Source organism: Dasypus novemcinctus, chromosome 3, assembly GCF_030445035.2.
Source record: "Dasypus novemcinctus isolate mDasNov1 chromosome 3, mDasNov1.1.hap2, whole genome shotgun sequence".
NCBI lineage: Eukaryota > Metazoa > Chordata > Mammalia > Cingulata > Dasypodidae > Dasypus > Dasypus novemcinctus.
In genome coordinates this window covers 2,812,416-2,832,035 of record NC_080675.1, presented here as the reverse complement: position 1 = coordinate 2,832,035, position 19,620 = coordinate 2,812,416, and the positions used below count along the sequence as shown (strand labels likewise).

The 19,620-nt window shown below is 43.1% G+C and overlaps 1 protein-coding gene across 2 annotated transcripts in view; it reads right to left on the bottom strand.

The window, feature by feature from the left end:
• Nucleotides 1-19,620, bottom strand: part of CDC42BPB (CDC42 binding protein kinase beta) — a 153,130-nt gene that overhangs the window by 65,481 nt on the left and 68,029 nt on the right. For both annotated transcript variants that reach the window (XM_058291275.2, XM_058291279.2), the window contains exon 2: nucleotides 8,304-8,395. In XM_058291275.2, the coding sequence (XP_058147258.1) occupies nucleotides 8,304-8,395 (92 nt within the window). The remainder of the gene's footprint in view (nucleotides 1-8,303; nucleotides 8,396-19,620) is intronic.

Below are 19,620 nucleotides of genomic sequence, written 5' to 3'. Positions count from 1 at the left end.
TTTAAATAAATAAATAAATAAAAAGGTATAAAAGAGGAAAATATGAATGACTGTTCACCAACAAATTGGTTAACCTAGATGAAATGGACAATTCCTAAAAACACACAAACTAACTATACTGACTCAAGAGGAAATAGATGTTCTCAACATACCAATAACAAGTAAAGATGGGATCAGTCATAAAAAACCTCCCAATAATGAAAACCCCAGGACCACATGGCTTCACAGGGGAATTCTACACCAAGCAGTCCAAGAAATTATAATTAACACCTATCCTGCTCAAAGACTTCCAAAAAACTTCAAAAGAGAGAACACTCCCTGACTCATACCTATGAGGCCAAGATCACCCTCATACCGAAGCCAGATAAAGATACCCCAAGAAAACTATCAAACAATATCCCTTATTAATATAGTTGCAAAAATATCAACAAAATACTATCAAACTGAATCCAACAGCACATCAAAGAATTATCCTCTATGACCAAGCAGGACTGGTATGCAAGGATGGTTCAATCTAAGAAAACCAATAAATGTAATAGACCACACTAACAGAACAAAAAACCACATGATGATCTCAACAGATGAAGAAAAGGCATTTGACAAAATCCAGTACCCTTCCTTAGAAAATTAGGAAAAGAAGGCTATTTCCCCAACACGATAAAGGGTATATATAAAAACCCATTGCTAACTCATGAATAAAAGAAATAAATAAAATGCACCCAAACTGGAAAGGAAGAAGTAAAATTTTCCTATCTGTGGTAATATGATCCTATATAAAGAAAATACAGAAAAATCCAAAATGAAGCTGCTTTAATTAATAAATTTATCAAAGTAGTGGGGTACAAGATCAACATGTGAAATCCAGTACTGTTTCTAAATATTAGGCAATGATCAATCTAAAGAAATCAAGAAAAAAATTCCATTAATAATAAAAGAATCCAATATCTAAGAATAAATCTATCCAAGGTATAAAGGACACAAACACAGAAACTAAAAGACACTGGTAAAAGAAATCAAACAAGACCTGAATAAATGGAAGGATATTCCGTGTTTATGGCTTGGAAGACTAAAAACTGTTAAGATGCCAATTCTACCAGTGGCAGTCTGACTTTCATTTTATGAATCCCCAAAAGAGAAAGACTATGCTTACAAACTAATCTATTCCTCTGGGTGTGATACCCTTTGATTGTATCAACTTCAGTTGAGGGGACTTTAATTGGATCACTTGGTAAGATTGATGTAGGGCTTTATATTAGACTACTTAGGTGAGGCATGACTCAGGTTGAGTCCCAGCATTGCTGGGTCTGATATAAACAGACACTCATTCAGACTGCCACAGCAGAAAGAGCTCTGCCAGCTTTGAACGTGCCAGGTGAAGAGGCTCAAACAGCTGAAGCCACCCCAGGGAGAGATGAACCATTTGCCTGAGAGCTTACAGCTGACTTTGGGAAAAGAGTGGAACAACCGAGACTGCTATAGGAGGTCAGGAAAGAACAAGCCCCATGCCAGCTCGCAGCTGAAAATTGGAAGAAAGCGGGGCAGCTGAGCCTGAGAGAAAGCCTGGAGGGGAAGGCAGAGATTGCCTGACATCTTGCTTCAATATGTGGCAGCTGACTTTGGTGAGAAAACACTTCTCTCTGGGCTGAGTTCTGCTCTCTCCACAAGGCCAGCCGTAAACAATCAGGCAAATGGCTCATCTCTCTTCCCAGGGCCTCTGCTATGTCTAACAGAGCCTTCTCTCTTTCCTTATGTATCTGCTTCTCTGTGTGTTCACTTCCCAGGGCTCCATCATCAGAACTCCAATCTCCCTTCTCTGTGGTGCGGTTTCTGTGGTGCAATGTCCTACTGACATGGCCCAATCAAAGACTTAAACATTATTTAATCAAGTAAAACTGAATCCAATATAATCTAATACACCCAGAGGGACAGACCAGTTTACAAACATAATCCAATATCTATTTTTGCAATTCATAAACAATATCAAACTGCTATAATGGGTAAGAACAGTTTCTCAACAAATAGTGCTAGGAAAATGCATCTCCATTTGCAAAAGAGTGAAGGTGGAACCCTATCTCATACATTACTCAGGTATCAACTCAAAATAGACCAAAGACCTAAATATAAGAGCGAGAACTATCAAACTCCTAGAAGAAAATGTAGGGAAGCATCTTCAGGACCCTGAGTTAGGCAATGGTTTCTTCAACTTTATACTCAGAGCACAAGCAACAACAACAAAAAAGTAAATGGGGTGGCGGACTTGGCCCAGTGGTTAGGGCATCCGTTTACCACATGGGAGGTCCGTGGTTCAAACCCCGGGCCTCCTTGACCCGTGTGGAGCTGGCCCATGCGCAGTGCTGATAAGCGCAAGGAGTGCCGTGCCACGCAGGGGTGTCCCCCACGTAGGGGAGCCCCACGCGCAAGGAGTGTGCCCCGTAAGGAGAACCGCCCAGCGCAAAAGAAAGTGCAGCCTGCCCAGGAATGGCGCCACACACACGGAAAGCTGACACAACAAGATGATGCAACAAAAAGAAACACAGATTCCTGTGCTGCCGACAACAACAGAAACAGACAAAGAAGACACAGCAAATAGACACAGAGAACAGACACTGGGGGGGAGGGGGAATAAATAAATAAATCTTTTTAAAAAAAGTAAATGGGACTTCATCAAAATTAAAAGCTTTGGTGTGTTTACTTTTTATAATGAAAGTAAAATGACAACCTACTTAAAGGGAGAAATTATTTGGAAATCACATATCCTATCAGGGTTTAATATCCAGAATATATAAAGAAATCCTGTAACTCAACAACAAAGGGGAAACAATCCATTTAAAAAATGGGCAAAAGACTTGAACAGACATTTCTTCGAAGAAGACATACCTTAAAAAGTACAGGAAAATATGCTCAGCATTCATTAGCAATTAGGTTAATAAAACCCAAAACCACAGTGAGATACCATCTCACACCTGCTAGAATGGCTACTGTTAAAAAAAACGAAAAATAACAATTATTAGAAAGGATGTGGAGAAACATGGAACCCTTGTTCACTGTTGGTTGGAATGTAGAATGGTGCAGCCACTACGGAAAATAGTTTGTCATTTCCTTTAGAAAGTTAAGTAAAGAATTACCATATGACCCAAATATAACAGCTCTGGGTAGAACTGTTTCTTCCAGGGCATCTTCTGAACACAATGGGACCTAACCTGAGCTCTCTGGCACCCCGAGAAGCAAAATGAGGAATGCTTCAAGATCTCAAGGGGCCAGCCGTGGCCCAGGTAGTACAACCCGGAGGCAGCTCTGCCTTCGCAATTGCCAGCCTCCATTTGTCGAGGCAGTGGCCTTGACCCTATCACTGGTCCCTGCTGCCTAGTACCCACCTGCCCTGCTAATGTATTGCTTCTAATTTGCTCTTGTGACAAACTTGTGGAAAATGTGTGTAAAAGTAGCACAAATCATTGCAATGAGGGTCCAAGTCCCCAGAGGGAAGCACAAGGTAGGCCCAGCACCCCCAAGGCCCACGTACACACTTTCTGGTTTCCTGTTGGGCTCACAAGTAGACAAGAAAAAAAAAGGAACTGAACAGGTATTTGTACACCAATGTTCATAGGGGCATTTTTCCCAATTGTCAAAAGGTGGAAGCAACCCAAGTGTACATCAAACAGATGAACACATAAAATATGGTAAATACATAAAATAGAATATTATTCGCCTGTAAAAAAAAAGTATGAAGTGCTAATACATGCTACAATGTGGGTGTATGGTGAAGATATCATAGAGTGAAATAAGCCAGACACAAAAGACCAGATACTGTATGATCTTACTGCTATGAAATAATTGGAATAAGTGAATTCAAGGAATCAGAAACTAGAATATCTATTACTCGGGGCCAGGGTCGGGGTAAAAAATGGGGAGTTAATGCTTAAATTATACAGAGTTTCTATTTGGGCTGATGGGAAAAGTTTTGACAATGGATGGTGGTGACGGTAGCATAATACTGTGTCATTGAATTACATATTTGAATATAGTTTAAAGGAGGAATTTTAGGTTACGTTACCAGAATAAAAATTTTCAAAAAAACAACATAGGACTGTACAACACAATCAGTGAACCTTATTGTAAATGATGAACTATAGTTAATAGTATAATTATAAAAATGTTATTTCATAAATTGTGACATATGTAACCACACCAATGCAAAGTGTTAATAATAGGGTGCAGGAAATGGACTTGGCCCAATGGATAGGGTGTCTGCCTACAACATGGGAGGTCCACAGTTCAAACCCCGGGCCTCCTTGACCTGTGTGGAGCTGGCCCATGCGTAGTGCTGATGCGCACAAGGAGTGCCGTACCAGGCAGGGGTGTCCCCTGCGTAGGGGAGCCCCACGCGCAAGGAGTGTGCCCCCTAAGGAGAGCTGCCCAGCGCGAAAGAAATGCAGCCTGCCCAAGAATGGCGCCGCACACCTGGAGAGCTGGCACAACAAGATGATGCAACAAAAAAAAACACAGATTCCTGGTGCTGCTGGTAAGGATCGAAGTGGGCGCAGAAGAACACAGCGAGCAGACAACTGGGGGGAGGGGGAAGGGGAGAGAAATAAATAAATAAATCTTTAAAAAGAAAAAAGAAAAAAAATAATAGGGTACAAAAGGCACAATTTTTGGGTAAATCTATAACTTCTCTAATAAAATTCAACATTTAAGATAAGTGCATTTCTTATGTAAATTTTAAGTAAAACGAATAAACTATAATATAAAATTCAAAAAAAAAAAGTATCCATCCATGGAAAACTACTTGTCAAATCACAAGTACAAAAATTTATAATGTAAAAATAAAATTTTTCAAAAACCTACATATTGAACATATTTTCTCTATTGCGTAACAACTTATAAAACAATGTGTAGCTAAGTCTTATTTGGTTTACTAGGAGCTTCTTCCCACACAAAAACTCAGTCTTAATTATTATTTCAAAGAAAGGTAATGATCTGTCAAATATCTCCAAAATGAGAAATTTCAGCAAAGAATACTCCTATAGAACACAGGGATTCTAGGACACGAGAACTAGTTTAATGCCTGATGCTGGACCAGATCTGATACTGGAGGGAAAAAAGAAAAGAGAACAGTGCCATGAAGGACACAGTCAGGCTGGCAGACAAAATGAGCACCAGGACAGGAGATTAGGTAAAAGATCCTGGCGCTTTTAAATTGATTCAAGTTGACAAGTGAATATGGTTATATGAGATAGCCCTGGTCTTAGAGGACAGACACTGACAGACGTAAAGGGCCACGACATTGGCAATTTATTCTACGACTCTGAAAAAACTACGCTGGGGGGAGGGGGCAGGAGAGGAGAGGGCACACGCAATGACCACAGGAGATAAAACGATGAGTAAAGGGTTAGGCTGGTGTTTTCTGAACCATTCTATTCATGCAACTGGTTTGTAAACTTGAAATTGTTTCCAAAAGTTTTGTTTCTTTTGGAATAAGGAGAGGGCAGGGCAGGCCAGTGGCTGGGAGCCCAGGCTTGGGGTCAGGGGGCAGCGCCGCCCCCGGGGCCTGGGCCCTGCCCTGGGCATCGGGGGCAGTGGGCCTTTGGATAGCTTCCAGGAGGCCATGCCCAGGAAGCCCTGAAGGCCGCCTGAGGGCCCCATGTGGGTGGGAGGGGCAATGCCCTTTCTGCAGGGCAGCGTGGGGAGACTCAAGTAACTGGTCTACTGCCACCTGCACATACCTGTGCGCCCTGGCACACACAGGCTCACCCTTCCTTGCTGCCGGGACACCTGATAGTAAAAAACAATAATATAATTATAACCATATGTGAAAAAAAAATTCTGGACCCCACATTTGATAAGGAGTAGCGACCTTACTTCCGTGACTCTCTCAGGACTTTCAGAGCGAGAGACACTAAAACTGGGCACACTTCAGGTGCGTGATGCCAAGAATGGCCCAGGAGGCCAGGGCAGTAATGATAGGCGCAGGCCCAAATGTTCACTTACAAAGAGTGAACACAGGTGAGTGTACAAGTGCATGCTATGGCCCCAGGCTGCACTCAGGTGTGGGTGGTGTGGGGCAGCAGGGGAAGCTGGGCGGGGGCTGTGACAAGGCAGCCGTCGATGGGGAAATCCAGGGGAGAGAGGCCCAAAGGCGTTGCCAGGGAATGGAGAGGAAAGGTCCACTGAAGCAAAGGCTAATGTGGGGGCCCTTCTGAAGGGTCAATGTTATCTTTTTTGAAACTCCTAAGATAGGTTTACACTAAGCTCTTTGGCAAAAAAAAAAAAAAAAAAAAAACAGCACTAAAAATAATAGGAACTATATGGCAAAACAATTCTCCCTCAGTCTCCATTTCCTCTGCTGTCACCTCTCTCATGCCCTGGTGATGAGACAAGTGCCTTTCTAGTGTTCGCAGCTGTACTCTCAGAGCTCTGGGCAGGCAGGGGCCTTACCTGCCTCGACACTCAGTGCTTGGCACAAGGAAGGCCGCCAGCAAATTTAGACACTGGATGAAATCGGATTTTAGTTTTAAAAGACATTAGTTTTCTTCTCTCTAAAGAAATAAACTAAGCAACAAAAACCACACCTCACATCATCAAACGACCTGCCCACTGCTTAGAGTTAGCTCTGCATGGAGTTTCCCTCCCGCGGTGCCGTCACTGAGAAGCTCCCCACTGGGAGCAAGCAGGGGACCCGCTAGGCGTGGGTGTGGTCTTCAAAGGGGGAGGGGGCTGGAAAACAACAGGAGGAGGCTCTTAGGGCACTGGTTACACAGGTGTAAACACTTGCCAAAGCTCATCAAACTGTAAACTAAGATCTGTGCATTTCATATGTAATCCTGCCTCAGTACTTTTAGGAATGTCCTCGTCACAGCCCATGGTAAACCAAACTTTGGATGGGACGTCCCGCATCCAGCGTGAAGAGAGAATCTGGAGCGCCAGACAGCCTGGACGGGCCTCCAAGGAGTTGCGATGCAGGGGGCAAGGCCCTCACCGAAGCTGCACCCCCGGGAAGGGACTCTTTTTTCCTCCCCCTGCTGCCCCTCTGTGGTTTACTGACTTACAGGGATAGGGATGTCCTGAAAGGGGGTTGGGGAGTGGGGGCAGGGCAGAGAGCAGGTGCAAAGACAGGAAGACGGCAAGGCCCGATTCTAGGTCTGATCCGTGGCAGGCAGTTTCCCTGGAAGGAATGAGGGCACGACACACAGGTGCTCGCTCACGCTCCAGCAGGCACAGGGCACCTTCTCGTGTAAGGGTTTCTTCAAACTCTCACAGAAGATTTCCTTTCTGTGTATTCTACTAAAGCCCTGGAGATGAAGTAGGGGTGTCAGCAGGCGCCTTTAGCAAAAGAATCATGAAAATGTTTGACGTTTTCCTCATACAGATTAACGACCCTGTGCCCACTGGTTAGGCACACACCGAGATACTTCAGAGAAAGAAGCTAACTCATTGTTTCATGTCTGCCCTGAACCACAGAATGCCACCATCTGCCTCTTCCCCAAAGCAGAGAAAATCTGTCCTGTAAACTCTATAAACTACAAATAATGAAAGCAAGAACAGCCAATGTTTTTTCCTCTCCTTTTTTGGAGGTAATGGGAGGACTGAACCCACAACTTGTACACGGGAACCTCAGTAGCCACTGAGTTACATCCACTCCACATCCTTGCATTTTAAAGAAAATGACTCCCAAGAAATTTTTCAATTAGCAATTCTATAATAAACTTACTTTCAGTCCAGATCAAATTCAGAGTAATTCACTAATCACAAACTTTTATTTTTCTCTTCTTTTTTTCCTAAAGATTTATTTATTTAACCCCTCCCCCCCCCCCCTTGTCTGTTCTCTGTGTCTACTTGCTGCGTCTTGCTTCTTTGTCCGCTTCTGTTGTCGTCAGCGGCACGGGAAGTGTGGGCGGCGCCATTCTTGGGCAGGCTGCACTTTCTTTCGCGCTGGGCGGCTCTCCTTATGGGGCGCACTCCTTGTGCGTGGGGCTCCCCTAAGCGGGGGACACCCCTGTGTGGCATGGCACTCCTTGTGCGCATCAGCACTGCGCATGGGCCAGCTCCACACGGGTCAAGGAGGCCTGGGGTTTGAACCGCGGACCTCCCATGTGGTAGACGGACGCCCTAACCACTGGGCCAAGTCCACTTCCCTATTTTTCTCTTCTTAATGCTATCTTTTGGATTTTATCCACCAAGAACTCTATGGCCGATACCAATAATTTATCCCGAAGTCAGTGCTTAGAACCTTGAAAGAATTAAACAGGAAGTGCTGCTGTTTTAGGTTATTTAGCTAAAATGAACAAAATAAAGCTTTATCTTACCTCACCAAAAGCACCTCTTCCAATTACTTTAATTATTTCAAAGTCATCTCGATGAAGCTGCATTTCCTTCACCAGTTGTGTAAATGGTTTAGCTATAAATAGAAAAGCAAAATTAACAATTTAGTCTTATATGTTGATACAATATAAACTTCAGTCAGTTGGGGCATGCAACTAAGTTAAACTTAAAAAAAAAGTTTACTTTTCAAACGTGTACTTTTAAGAAAATGCTTACTACCTGGAACATTTTTGAAATTCAGTATTTATGCTAAATTCATGCAGACGTTTACCTTCAGCCACTATTCCTCAATATCCACGATCACAAAGACCTTCTAGTCAGAGTTTAAAGCTGAGGGTGCTTGGGCAGCGGAGGGTGTGCCCACCGCGTGGTGGCGATGGCCTCCTCCACCTCCCTGGCCACCGCGCTCACTCCCCAGCAGACAGGCACAGCGGGCTTGGGGTAGAGGGAGCCCTGAGCCAGGCTTCTGTGGAGAGTGGGGGCATGCCAGGGACCTGACCCTAGAAGCAGCACCCTCGGCACACTGCCAAGCCTGTCCATGCCTAGCGTTCACCTGCCAACAAAATCTCCTCACTACTATTTTTTTAGGAGGCACTGGGGACTGAACCTGGGACCTCATACAGCTATACCCGCTCCCCTCTTCACTTTTTTAGTGGCACCTTCAGACCTAAATCCCTTAGTTTTATGCCAACTTATAACTGCTCTATCGAGCACTCTTTCAAACACTCCACTCTTTCTAGTACTTTAAGGTTTGACATCCAAATTGAGGCTCTCCAGTGCCATTATAGCTTTGCATGTCCACTCTCCTTCACTAAAGAGGCCAGTCTTTTAAATCCAATGGACTCTACACCATTACCATGGTTTTGCTCTTAAGAACTGTGAATAAAGGAGCTAGAGCAGGAAGGGGGAAAAGTAATTTACTTCTGGAGAGAACATCACCGCGGAATACATGCGAAATCTACTTCAAAGCACAGGTAATTCCACCAAGAGAACAAGAGCCCGGCCTTGTGAGGCCAGGCCGCGCAGCCACTTGGGCCCGCCCTGGCTCAGGGCTCTGCTCTTGCAGGGACCATGCCCCTCGGTGCACTCATCTGTAAAACTGTCATGCTGGCATTTCCAGGAGGCCGTGTAATCCAACGGGAGGAGCAAAGCACTTAAGCACACAAGGGGTGGGAGTGGTGATAAAAGGCAGCGCACAGCTCCTCGGGGTGTTGGAAATGTTCAGTGCTCCATGCGGTGCTGGACATGTAAGCTCGTACAGGAGAGATAACTGTAAGAACTTGACACACACGAGTCAAGTAACCCTGGGGAATAAGATGAGTGGGTTCTATCAAAGACAATATCCTGGTTGCGCTATTCTACAATAGTTCTGAAAAATGTCACTACTGAGAGAAAGCGGATAAAGTGTACAGGGATCTCTCTGCATTACTTCTTACAACTCAGTGGGCATCTGCAATTACCTAAAATAAACAAACCCCGAACCCCAACTAAGAACCCCAACTGGTCTTCTCTTCTAAATCGTTGCTTCCTACCACGAGTCTGGCCCCAGCAGCACTGGTGAGGGCAGCGCAGTGGGGGGCTGCGCTTGGGCTCCAGCACTGCTGACAACACCCCTCAGCACAGATCGCAGGGCCTGAGCACACAGGTCCTGGACAAACTGTAACCAAAGGCCAGGACTTTCAAGGTCATCTATACTTCACCTTTATTCCTGTCAAGTATCCCCGAACTCCAAAATGCCTAGTGGAAAAAGGTATTTTTAAATAGCCGCCAAAGACCACACAGCCTCTCTCAGTGTCTTTTAGGGAATCAAGTGGTACCTTTCATTTTGCTGTGAAGAAAGACAATCCCAACAATCTGATTTGCTCTACTTGCCCCCAGAGAGAGCACATGTGGGAAAGGAAGTAACAGGGAGGAGCCATGCATGAGCCCTGCCGGGAACCTGACGCGCACAAGCTGCCAGAACCCTCTTAGCACCCGGCCCTTTCTGAACTCTTCTATAAAAACCCCAAAGACACACAGTGCTCGTTAGGAAACTCAGTGTGCACTGCACAAACGAAACAGCAATATTCACGGAAACCAGAAAGAACTTCACCTGTAACTGTGCCAGGAACCGCTGCAGTTTGTCCATGTCCTCATGCTCTTATCCATGGGTGTATTTAATGTTATATATAGACGTAAAATATACTTTATTTTACTGCTTGTATTTCCCATGTTTCTACACTAGTCAATTACCACCATCATTTTAACAGCTGCGTAATACTTGACTGAGTTGACACAGCAAAATTTTTAATTGTCTACCGACATGTAAGTTAACTCAATTTTTAAAATTATTTTTATAGTGAATAAATTTGCAATGAATGTTTTCATACACACAGCTTTTTTTACTGTTTTAAATTAACTGTTAGGATAAAACTCCAGGACTCTCCAAAGGGTACTAACTTTTTTTATGGTTCCTAATCTATCTTCCAAAAAAGGGCTGACCCAATTTACCCTGAATCCCTTGAGGTGCTGATTCTACCACTCTCCAATGCCATCAACTGAAGCTTCTACCACTTTGAAATTTACAGTTCTTTGACTCTTGGTGAGGCCATTTTCCCATGTTAGTTCTAAGTCCTCTTGTGTTAATTACCCACTCAAACGACATTTGCTCACTGACTTAAGTCTTGATATTTAAAAAAATTTTTATTAGCTCTTTTATTTTGGCTTTGTTGGTCATAATGGCTACAAACAGCACTCCTCCATTCTGCTGCTTCTTTTCAACTTTTTCTTTAAGCTTTCTATTTTGTAATAATTTCAAACTTACAGGACAGTTGCAAACCCCAAAGACTCCAACATACCCTGCCCCCCGACTCAGATTCACTGATTTTTTTTGCCACACTTGCTGTATCTATCAATCCATTTTCTGAACACTTGAGTGTAGGTTCATTACGTCACGCTCCTTGAACTCCATGTTATAGGAATTTTTCCTAAGAACAAGGATATTCACTTACGTAACCACCTTCAGTCAGTTAGTAAGTTCAAGAAATTCAGCACTGCTATCAAGCTTATATTTTTTCACATGTCCCAATATGTTCCTTTGTGCCTTTTCTCCCCCTTAGTGATTAGATCTTGTCTCTTTAATTACCCTTTTTTCTTTTTATTGTGGGAACATACGTACAACATAAAATTTCCAATTTTTCAACCGCTCTTAAGCATACCTACCATTCAGTGGGATTAATCACACTCACTACGTCACAGTGTCCTCACCACCTTCCACTACTAGAACTTTCTCATCTCCCCAGATACCCTACATTATTGCAGTAACTCCCCAGACCCCTCCCCTCTATGCCCTACCCCTCCCTGGCAATCTGTACTCTTTGTAGCTACCATGGGGCTTAAATTTAACATCCTAATTCTTGCTTAGATACCAACTTAACACCAACGGTATAAACAAACCCCTCCGTCCTCCACCTTTATGTAGTCCTTGTCACAAATTACATGTTTGTACATTTAGGAGCCCCAAACCACTGATTTCTCATTACATTTTGTACATTTGCCTTTTTAGATCCTTTAAGAAGTAAAAAGTGGAGCTACAAACCAAAAACGCTATAGTACTGGCATTTACACTGACCCCATCCTCCTCTTCTGAGATCTTTTGTTTCTTCGTGCAGCGCTGATCTGTAGCCTGTGTCCTTCCCTTTCAGCCTGCACAGCTCTCTTCAGCATCTTTCATAAGGCACGACTAGTGGCGACCAACTCCCTCATCTTTTGTTCATATGGGCATATTTTAAATTCTCCCTCATTTTTTAAAAGCTAATTTTGCCATGTACAGAATACTTGATTGGCTGAATTCCAATTCTTTTTTTTGGCTGTCATTACCTTAACTATGTCATCCCACTGCCTTCTTAGCTCCCTGGTTTCCGATGAGAACTTGGCCCTTAATCTTACTGAGGATCCCCATACATGACATGATGCTTATTCTCTTGTGGCTTTCTAAATTCTCTCTTTATCTCTGGCAGTCAACAGTCTGATTATAATAAGGTGCACTGTAAATATATTTGGGTTTATCTTGTTTGGAGTTTGTTGAACAACTCAGACATCCATATCCATGTTTTTCATTAAATTTGGGAAGTTTTCTGCCATTATTTCCTTAAATATTCTCTCTGCGCCTTTCTATCTACCTACCATTTATCTAATCTATTTCCCAAATGAGTCTACTGCCCCTTTTAATCTTAACTATGCTATTTTTCATTTTAGAGAAATTACTTTTAATAAAAATGGAATCAGTTCATTTATCTGTCATTTCTATTACTAAGGTTTATAAAGTTATCATCCCTTTTAAGATCTGATATTCACTCCTATTTTCTGTTAATGGCGTTTTGAAATATTTAACACTTTCCTCCATCTGTTGTTTTGGAGTATTTCAGAGCATGATGCAAAGTACTTATCTAAATTTCTAGACTTAACGATCTATATGTTTTTATTTTTTAAAAGATTTATTTATTTATTTATTTCTCTCCTCTTCTCCCCCCCCCCAGGTGTCTGCTCTCTGTGTCCATTCACTGTGTTCTTCTGTTACCGCTTCTATCCTTACCAGCAGCACCGGGAATCCATATTTCTTTTTGTTGCATCATCTTGTTGGGTCAGCTCTCCGTGGGTGCGGCGCCATTCTTGGGCAGGCTGCACTTTCTTTCGCGCTGGGTGGCTCTCCTTATGGGGTGTACTCCTTGCGCATGAGGCTCCCCTACACGGGGGACACCCCTGCGTGGTACGGCACTCCTTGTGTGCATCAGCACTGCGCATGGGCCAGCTGCACATGGGTCAAGGAGGCCCAGGGTTTGAACCGCGGACCTCCCATGTGGTAGGCGGACGCCCTATCCATTGGGCCAAGTCTTCTTCCAGTGTATGTTTTTAGATGGTCTAACTGTACCTTACCTGTTAGAGGTTCCCTCTCTCTAGGTTTGTAATAATTAACAAGCTGTGATTCAGCTCCCCCTACATGCAAGGAAACACAAGCCCCCCCATAATCCTACATGTCTGAAAGCACAGTACTTCCCAAAGGTTGAACAAAGAAACCACGTGGAAAGGGGAGTAAAAGGAGAGAGAGACCTTCACTCCTTGCAGATCAAAGGAACACCTGCTCTTCCAGCATTCTGAAAAAACATAACTCCCTAACCCACTATCCCCTAGTCATGTCAGGGAAAGTTTTCACCTCTAGGGCTCCCTATTGTCCCCTGCACCTCACCTGGACCCTCAACCCCTCCCACTAACTATCATTTCCCCACCTAGAAATGTACTGTATAAATTCAAATCCCCCCTTTCTAAAAGCAGGCTGAAGTCTGTTCTTCAGACCCCCTCCATTGGGAAAGCGTCCCAATAAACTTTCAGCCTGCAATCAGTCTCTGTGCCCCAGTGAGTGCCATTTTTCTCCAACATTACCCAACCCTCTTGATGGGCCCCTTACTTCTTCAGGAGGCCACCAACTGCCATGCCCTGGAAGAGCCCTGGCTTCTACCCAGGAGACTCACATCTCAGAAAAGGCACTTGATCCTCTAAACTTTCTTGTCCATAAAATGGACAAAAGATCTTTCTTCCCTGCCTCAGGCTCTCTTTAGGGGTGATGATAAAGGAAATGGTGAAAGCCCCTTGTACCAAGTCAAGACCTAAATGCCCCACTCTTTTCACCTCCTTTCTGCTCACACTAATCATTCTCAAGTTTTCTGATCTTCTTAGCCTTGTTGAAACATATTGCTGCTCATACATTTACACAGTTCTGTAAAAATGTCCCTGAAATATGTGGACATGGATTCAGCCAGTCTGATAACAGAAGGACGATAAAACTAACCCGAGATGAAAGACTGAAAATCCACTATGTGAATGAAAACTAATTTTTAGAAGCAGAGAATACCAAAAAGAAGGATCCAGAAGAAAAAGTATAAAGGAAAACATGATTTAAAAAAAACAAAAAACAAAAAAAAAAGCTAAACGTTGTTAAACTGTTGAGACCAGAGCAAAGTTAATGCACTGGTATGAAGAATTATTAAGACTGTTCAAACAAGAACAGAAATCACAGAAGCAGATGCCCCAGTCAACCCCACAGAGAGGTAGAGGCCACAAAATCACTCTGACAGGAGGGGACAAGGAAAATGTTTTTGGAAACAGTAGGACTTGAGCCAAGCCAAGGAAGGCAGGACCTACACAAGTGAAAGGGAGAAAGAACGACGTTCCAAATGGGGGGTGTCTGTCTATGTACATGGGCACAAGGACAAGGTGACTTAGCCATCTGGCCCTTTCATTAGCAACTCTGGTTCTAGAAATCGTTTTAAACGCTAACCCAGCAAATGCAGAATATACAAAGTTACTCACTTTTATGCTGTTTAAACTATGGAAAGGTTTAAAGTAATAATAACTTACGGTACATCCGTTAAAAATGATCATGTAGATTTCTACTGACTGATAAGCAAAATGTCCAAAACACTCCTGTTAAGGACTGCCATGGGACCCCACTTATGCAAAATTGCAAAATTGAATAGAAATGCCTGCAGAATGGTCATGACAATGCTAATGGATAGACTGCATATGATCTTTTACCATTTTTCTCATGTTTTAGATTTTATTGAAAAAGCTTCTGTTTTTTACAATTAAAAAAAACAACTTGATTTGACCACCTCAAGCCCTTTAAAATGCTTCTGGACAGAAACTAACTGAGAATGGGAAACAGACTATTGAAAAATGTGTCAAGAAGCTCCTCACATTCTAAAATATGGTTGTCACGCAAAATCAGCTGAGAGGGGTGGTAAGTGGCACTGATGCTGGTACCCAGAAGCCCAGGCTGCACCTGCGGCTCCGGACAGCTGGAGCACGCCAGCCGGGCCTTGGTTTGCCCTCCTGTGGGACTGACGACTCCACCACTTACCTCAGAGCAGAAAATAATGGTCACAGGTTCAATAATGGTAGGCAATGGTACGATTATTTATTTATTACATACTAAATGCAAAAGGTTATTTATAAATTATATGCGGGGTATTTTTTTTTTTTTTAAGATTTATTTTTATTTATTTAATTCCCCTCCCCTCCCCCGGTTGTCTGTTTTCTGTGTCTTTTTGCTGCGTCTTGTTTCTTTGTCCGCGTCTGTTGTCGTCAGCGGCACGGGAAGTGTGGGCGGCGCCATTCCTCGGCAGGCTGCTCCCTCCTTCGCGCTGGGTGGCTCTCCTTATGGGTGCACTCCTTGCGCGTGGGGCTCCCCTACGCGCGGGACACCCCTGTGTAGCACGGCACTCCTTGCGCGCATCAACACTGCGCATGGGCCAGCTCCACACGGGTCAAGGAGGCCCGGGGCTTGAACCGCGGACCTCCCATGTGGTAGACGGACGCCCTAACCACTGGGCCAAAGTCCGTTTCCCTAATATGCGGGGTATAAAGAATGATGCCACATCATCTGAACAGAGCTCAATACCCAAATAAAAAGACTTGCTACTTCTTTTTTAAAAAAGATTTCCTCCTCCCCTGCCCTGCTGTTTTTGCTGTCTGTGTTCATTCACTGTGTGATCTTCTGTATCTATTTCTCTTTTTGTCTTCTCTGCTCATCCTCCTCCTCTAAGATTCATTGGGATTCGATCCTGGGGACCTCTGATGTGGAGAGAGGTTCCTTGTCAATTGTGCCACCTCAGTTCCTGATCTCTGCTGCGCTTCACCTTGACTCTTCCCTTCGCCTCTCTTTTGTTGCGTCATCATCTTGCTGCGTGACTCACTTGGGTGGGCACTGGCTCACGGTGTGGACACTCAGCTTGCCTCACGGGCACTGGCTCGCCACGCGGGCACTCAGTTCACCACACAGGCACTCACGTGGGTACTTGGCTTGCCGTGCAGGCACATTTTCTCTTCCTCTTTTTTCACCAGGAGGCCCCAGGGATCCAAGTCGGGTCCTCCCATATGGTAGGTGGAAGCTTTATCACTTGAGCCACATCCTGCTTCCCGACTTGCTACTTCTAAAGGCACACTCAGAGACTCTTCTCAATCCCATTCCATTCCCTCCCTCCCTTTCAAAAGCAATGGCGATCCTGAATTTCTTCACTTTTTTTTAAAACAGTTTAACCATGTTTGTTTCCATAAGCAGTATTTTTAGTTTTGCATGTTTCTTAATACTACACAATGTATTCTTCTGCCACTTTCTTTGTTCACACCACAGTACATAACCACGATGTCTACACACTGCTGCCTGTGACACAGCACATCACCTGAAAGGTGAGCCAGGGAGCGACTCTGCCACAATCCGCTTCTCCATCCTGCGTGGATGTTGGCGTTACCTCCAGCTGCATCCCATGAACATCCTGCGCATGTCTTCTGCTCCACAAGTGGGGGCTGCTGCAGGACTTACGCCAAGGAGTAGCTCTCATGAGTAATTCCCAATTGCTTTCCAAAGCATGTGGGCAACAGGACACTCCAGCCAGCAGTGTGAAAGTAAGTGCTCACACTCCTCTCAACACTTGATTTTTCAGACTCCTTAACTGCTGCTCATTTCATGAATATGAAGTAATTAGGGTTTCGATTTTATTTCCCTGATTACTAATGAGGCTAAACATTTATTTACTGGGGCATCTTTTCTTCCTGTTTTATACAAGTTCTTTATATACTCTGAACAGTAAATCCTGTGTCAGAAAGTTTTATTGGCTATAACTCTCTCTGGCCCAGTTTGTGGTTTGTCTTGTCAAGCTTTCAGAAGTGTTTTTTGATGAAAGGTTTTAAAAGTTTATGGAGTTAAATATACTAATCATTTCTTTTATGGCCTGAACTTTTGGTGTCATGTTTAAGGAATTGTTCCCTTCCTTGGCATCATAAAACTACTGTTCTCTACAAGCCCTACTGCTTTGCCTCTTGCATTTAGCCCTTATGGCAGTGGGGTGGATTTTGCGAATGGTTTGTAGCGGAGGTCTGATCCCCCTGTCCAGGTGGGCATCCCATTAACCACATTATCCCAGAACCACATGGAAAAGTCCATCCCTTCCCTACCAAACAGCAATGGCCACTGAGAAACATGACGCTTCTGTACACATGCAGACTCGCTCTGGACTCAGCTAGGCCTAGTGCGCGGTTTGACTCAGCTATGCTTTGTCTAGATGAGGGGTCCTTAACTTTTTCTGTTCCATGGACCCCTCTGCCAGTCAGGGGAAAACCACGGACCCCTTACTAAATCCACACTACACTGTGTATTATTTAGTAAATACATCATTCACGCACCAACACAGCCCCATGAGAATAATGTTTTTTAATTCACTTAAAGCTCACGGACCCTGGTTAAGAACCACTGATCTAGAAAATAAGAGTTCTAGGGCAATTTTCCTCTAGATCTGTTAAGGTGAGATCTGAAACCCACTTTATTTTCCTTCTTCAGGCATGTCTGGGATTATTCTCTTGCTCCTGCATCTAAGTTTCCAGGTCAGTTTGTTAAATACAACAACAGAAGCCACAGAAGGGTGGAGCTGGGGATTAAACTGGTCTTGAGGAGGACTATGGAAGCCCCAGGCATTGGTGCCTCCACCAAAACAATGACTGAACTGGCAGGAACTGTCTGAATCAACTATTTGGAAACTCTGGACTCTAGTGGAACACTGCAGCATCCAGGGACGATGGAGGGTCGTAGCCACTGTAGGGAGGGTGGAACTTATGGGTCTTACTGTAATTTACCAGACAAAGACAGCCTAGTTAAAGTCAGTGAAAGGTGCTTTTTGCTTTGGTTTGTTTGATTTGATTAGCTCCTTGCAATCAAGAAAATCTCTGTCATAACACTAGCTGGGTATAAATGTAAGAAACAAATAGCTCAGAGGCTAAATCCCAGACTTATCACTTCAAAATATTAAAACACAGAGTGCAAAAAAAGATCACAAGACAAAGAAACAGGAAATAATGGTCCATCCAAAGGAACAATATATAAAAATTCAGAAACAATCAACGAAGAGGATAAGTCTTTGAATTTACCAAGCAGAAACTTTTAAAAAATGATGCTCAATAAGCTCAAGATGATAAAGGGAAAAAAGCACGAAGAAAGTACTAAAGAATATCAGGAAAACAATGAATGAACAACATGGAAACCTCTTTTGAGATTATCAATAAGAATCAAACAGAAATACTTGAGTTAAAGAATACAATAACTGAAAGGAACAATACCTTAGAGGGTTTCAAAATCAGACTGGAGGTGGTAGAGGAAAGAATCAGTGATCTCAAAGACAAAATAATTGAAACGATTCAGGCTGAGGACCAGAAAGAAAAGAGAATAAAAAAGAATAAACAGAGCCTAAGAGACCCTTGGGACACCATTAAGAGTACCAATATATTCATTATGCGGGTTCCAGGGGAGAAGAGAGAAAGGGGCAAGGGACAGGGCGAATACTTTAAAAATAGAAAATTTCCCAAATTTAATGAAAAAACATGAATATGCACCTTCCAGAAGCCCCAAGAACCCCAAATAGGATAAGCTTGATGAGAAGTATGCTTAGGCACATAGCAATAAAACTGTCCAATGCCAAGAACAAGGCATTCTAAAACTTGCAACAGAGAGGTAATGAGTTATATTCAAGAAAATCCCAATAAAATGAGGTGCCGATTTCTCATCAGAAACCATGGAGGCAAGAAAGCAGTGGTACAAAATATTTAAAGTGCTGTAAGAACAAATGCTAACCAAGAATTTTACTTACACCCAGCAAGACTTCTTTTAAAACTTAGGGAGAGATTAAGACATTCCCAGATAAACAAAAACTGAGGGAGTTTATCACCACTAGCACTGCCATACAAGCAATGCTGAAGGGAGCTCTTCAGGTTGAAAGGAAAGGACACCAGACAGTGGATCAAAGCAGCACAAAGAAATACAGACTTCCTGTAAAGTTAACCAGATGGGTAATCATAAATGCCAGTACTATTGTATCATATTTTTTGGTATGTAACTCCACTTGTTACTTCCTACAGGTGCTAAAATGCAAAGGCATAAAAAGTAATGATAAATCTAGGTTTCTGGACATAAAATGGACAAAGATAAAATATGTAACAAGTATCCCAAAAAAGGAGGGGAGATGGAGGGATATAAAACAGTATGTCCATGCTACTGAACTTAATTTCATATCAAATCAAATGTGACTATTATACATTGAGATGTTTAATTTTAACCCTATGCATGGTAACCACAAAGAAAATATCTGAAAAATATATTCAGAAAGAAAATAAGGATTTAAAAATGTTATCATATTAAAAAAATCAAATGAATATGAAAGTAGGCATTAAAGGAAGAATACAGGGTCTGAAAAGGTATAAGACTTCAAAGAAAAAACAACA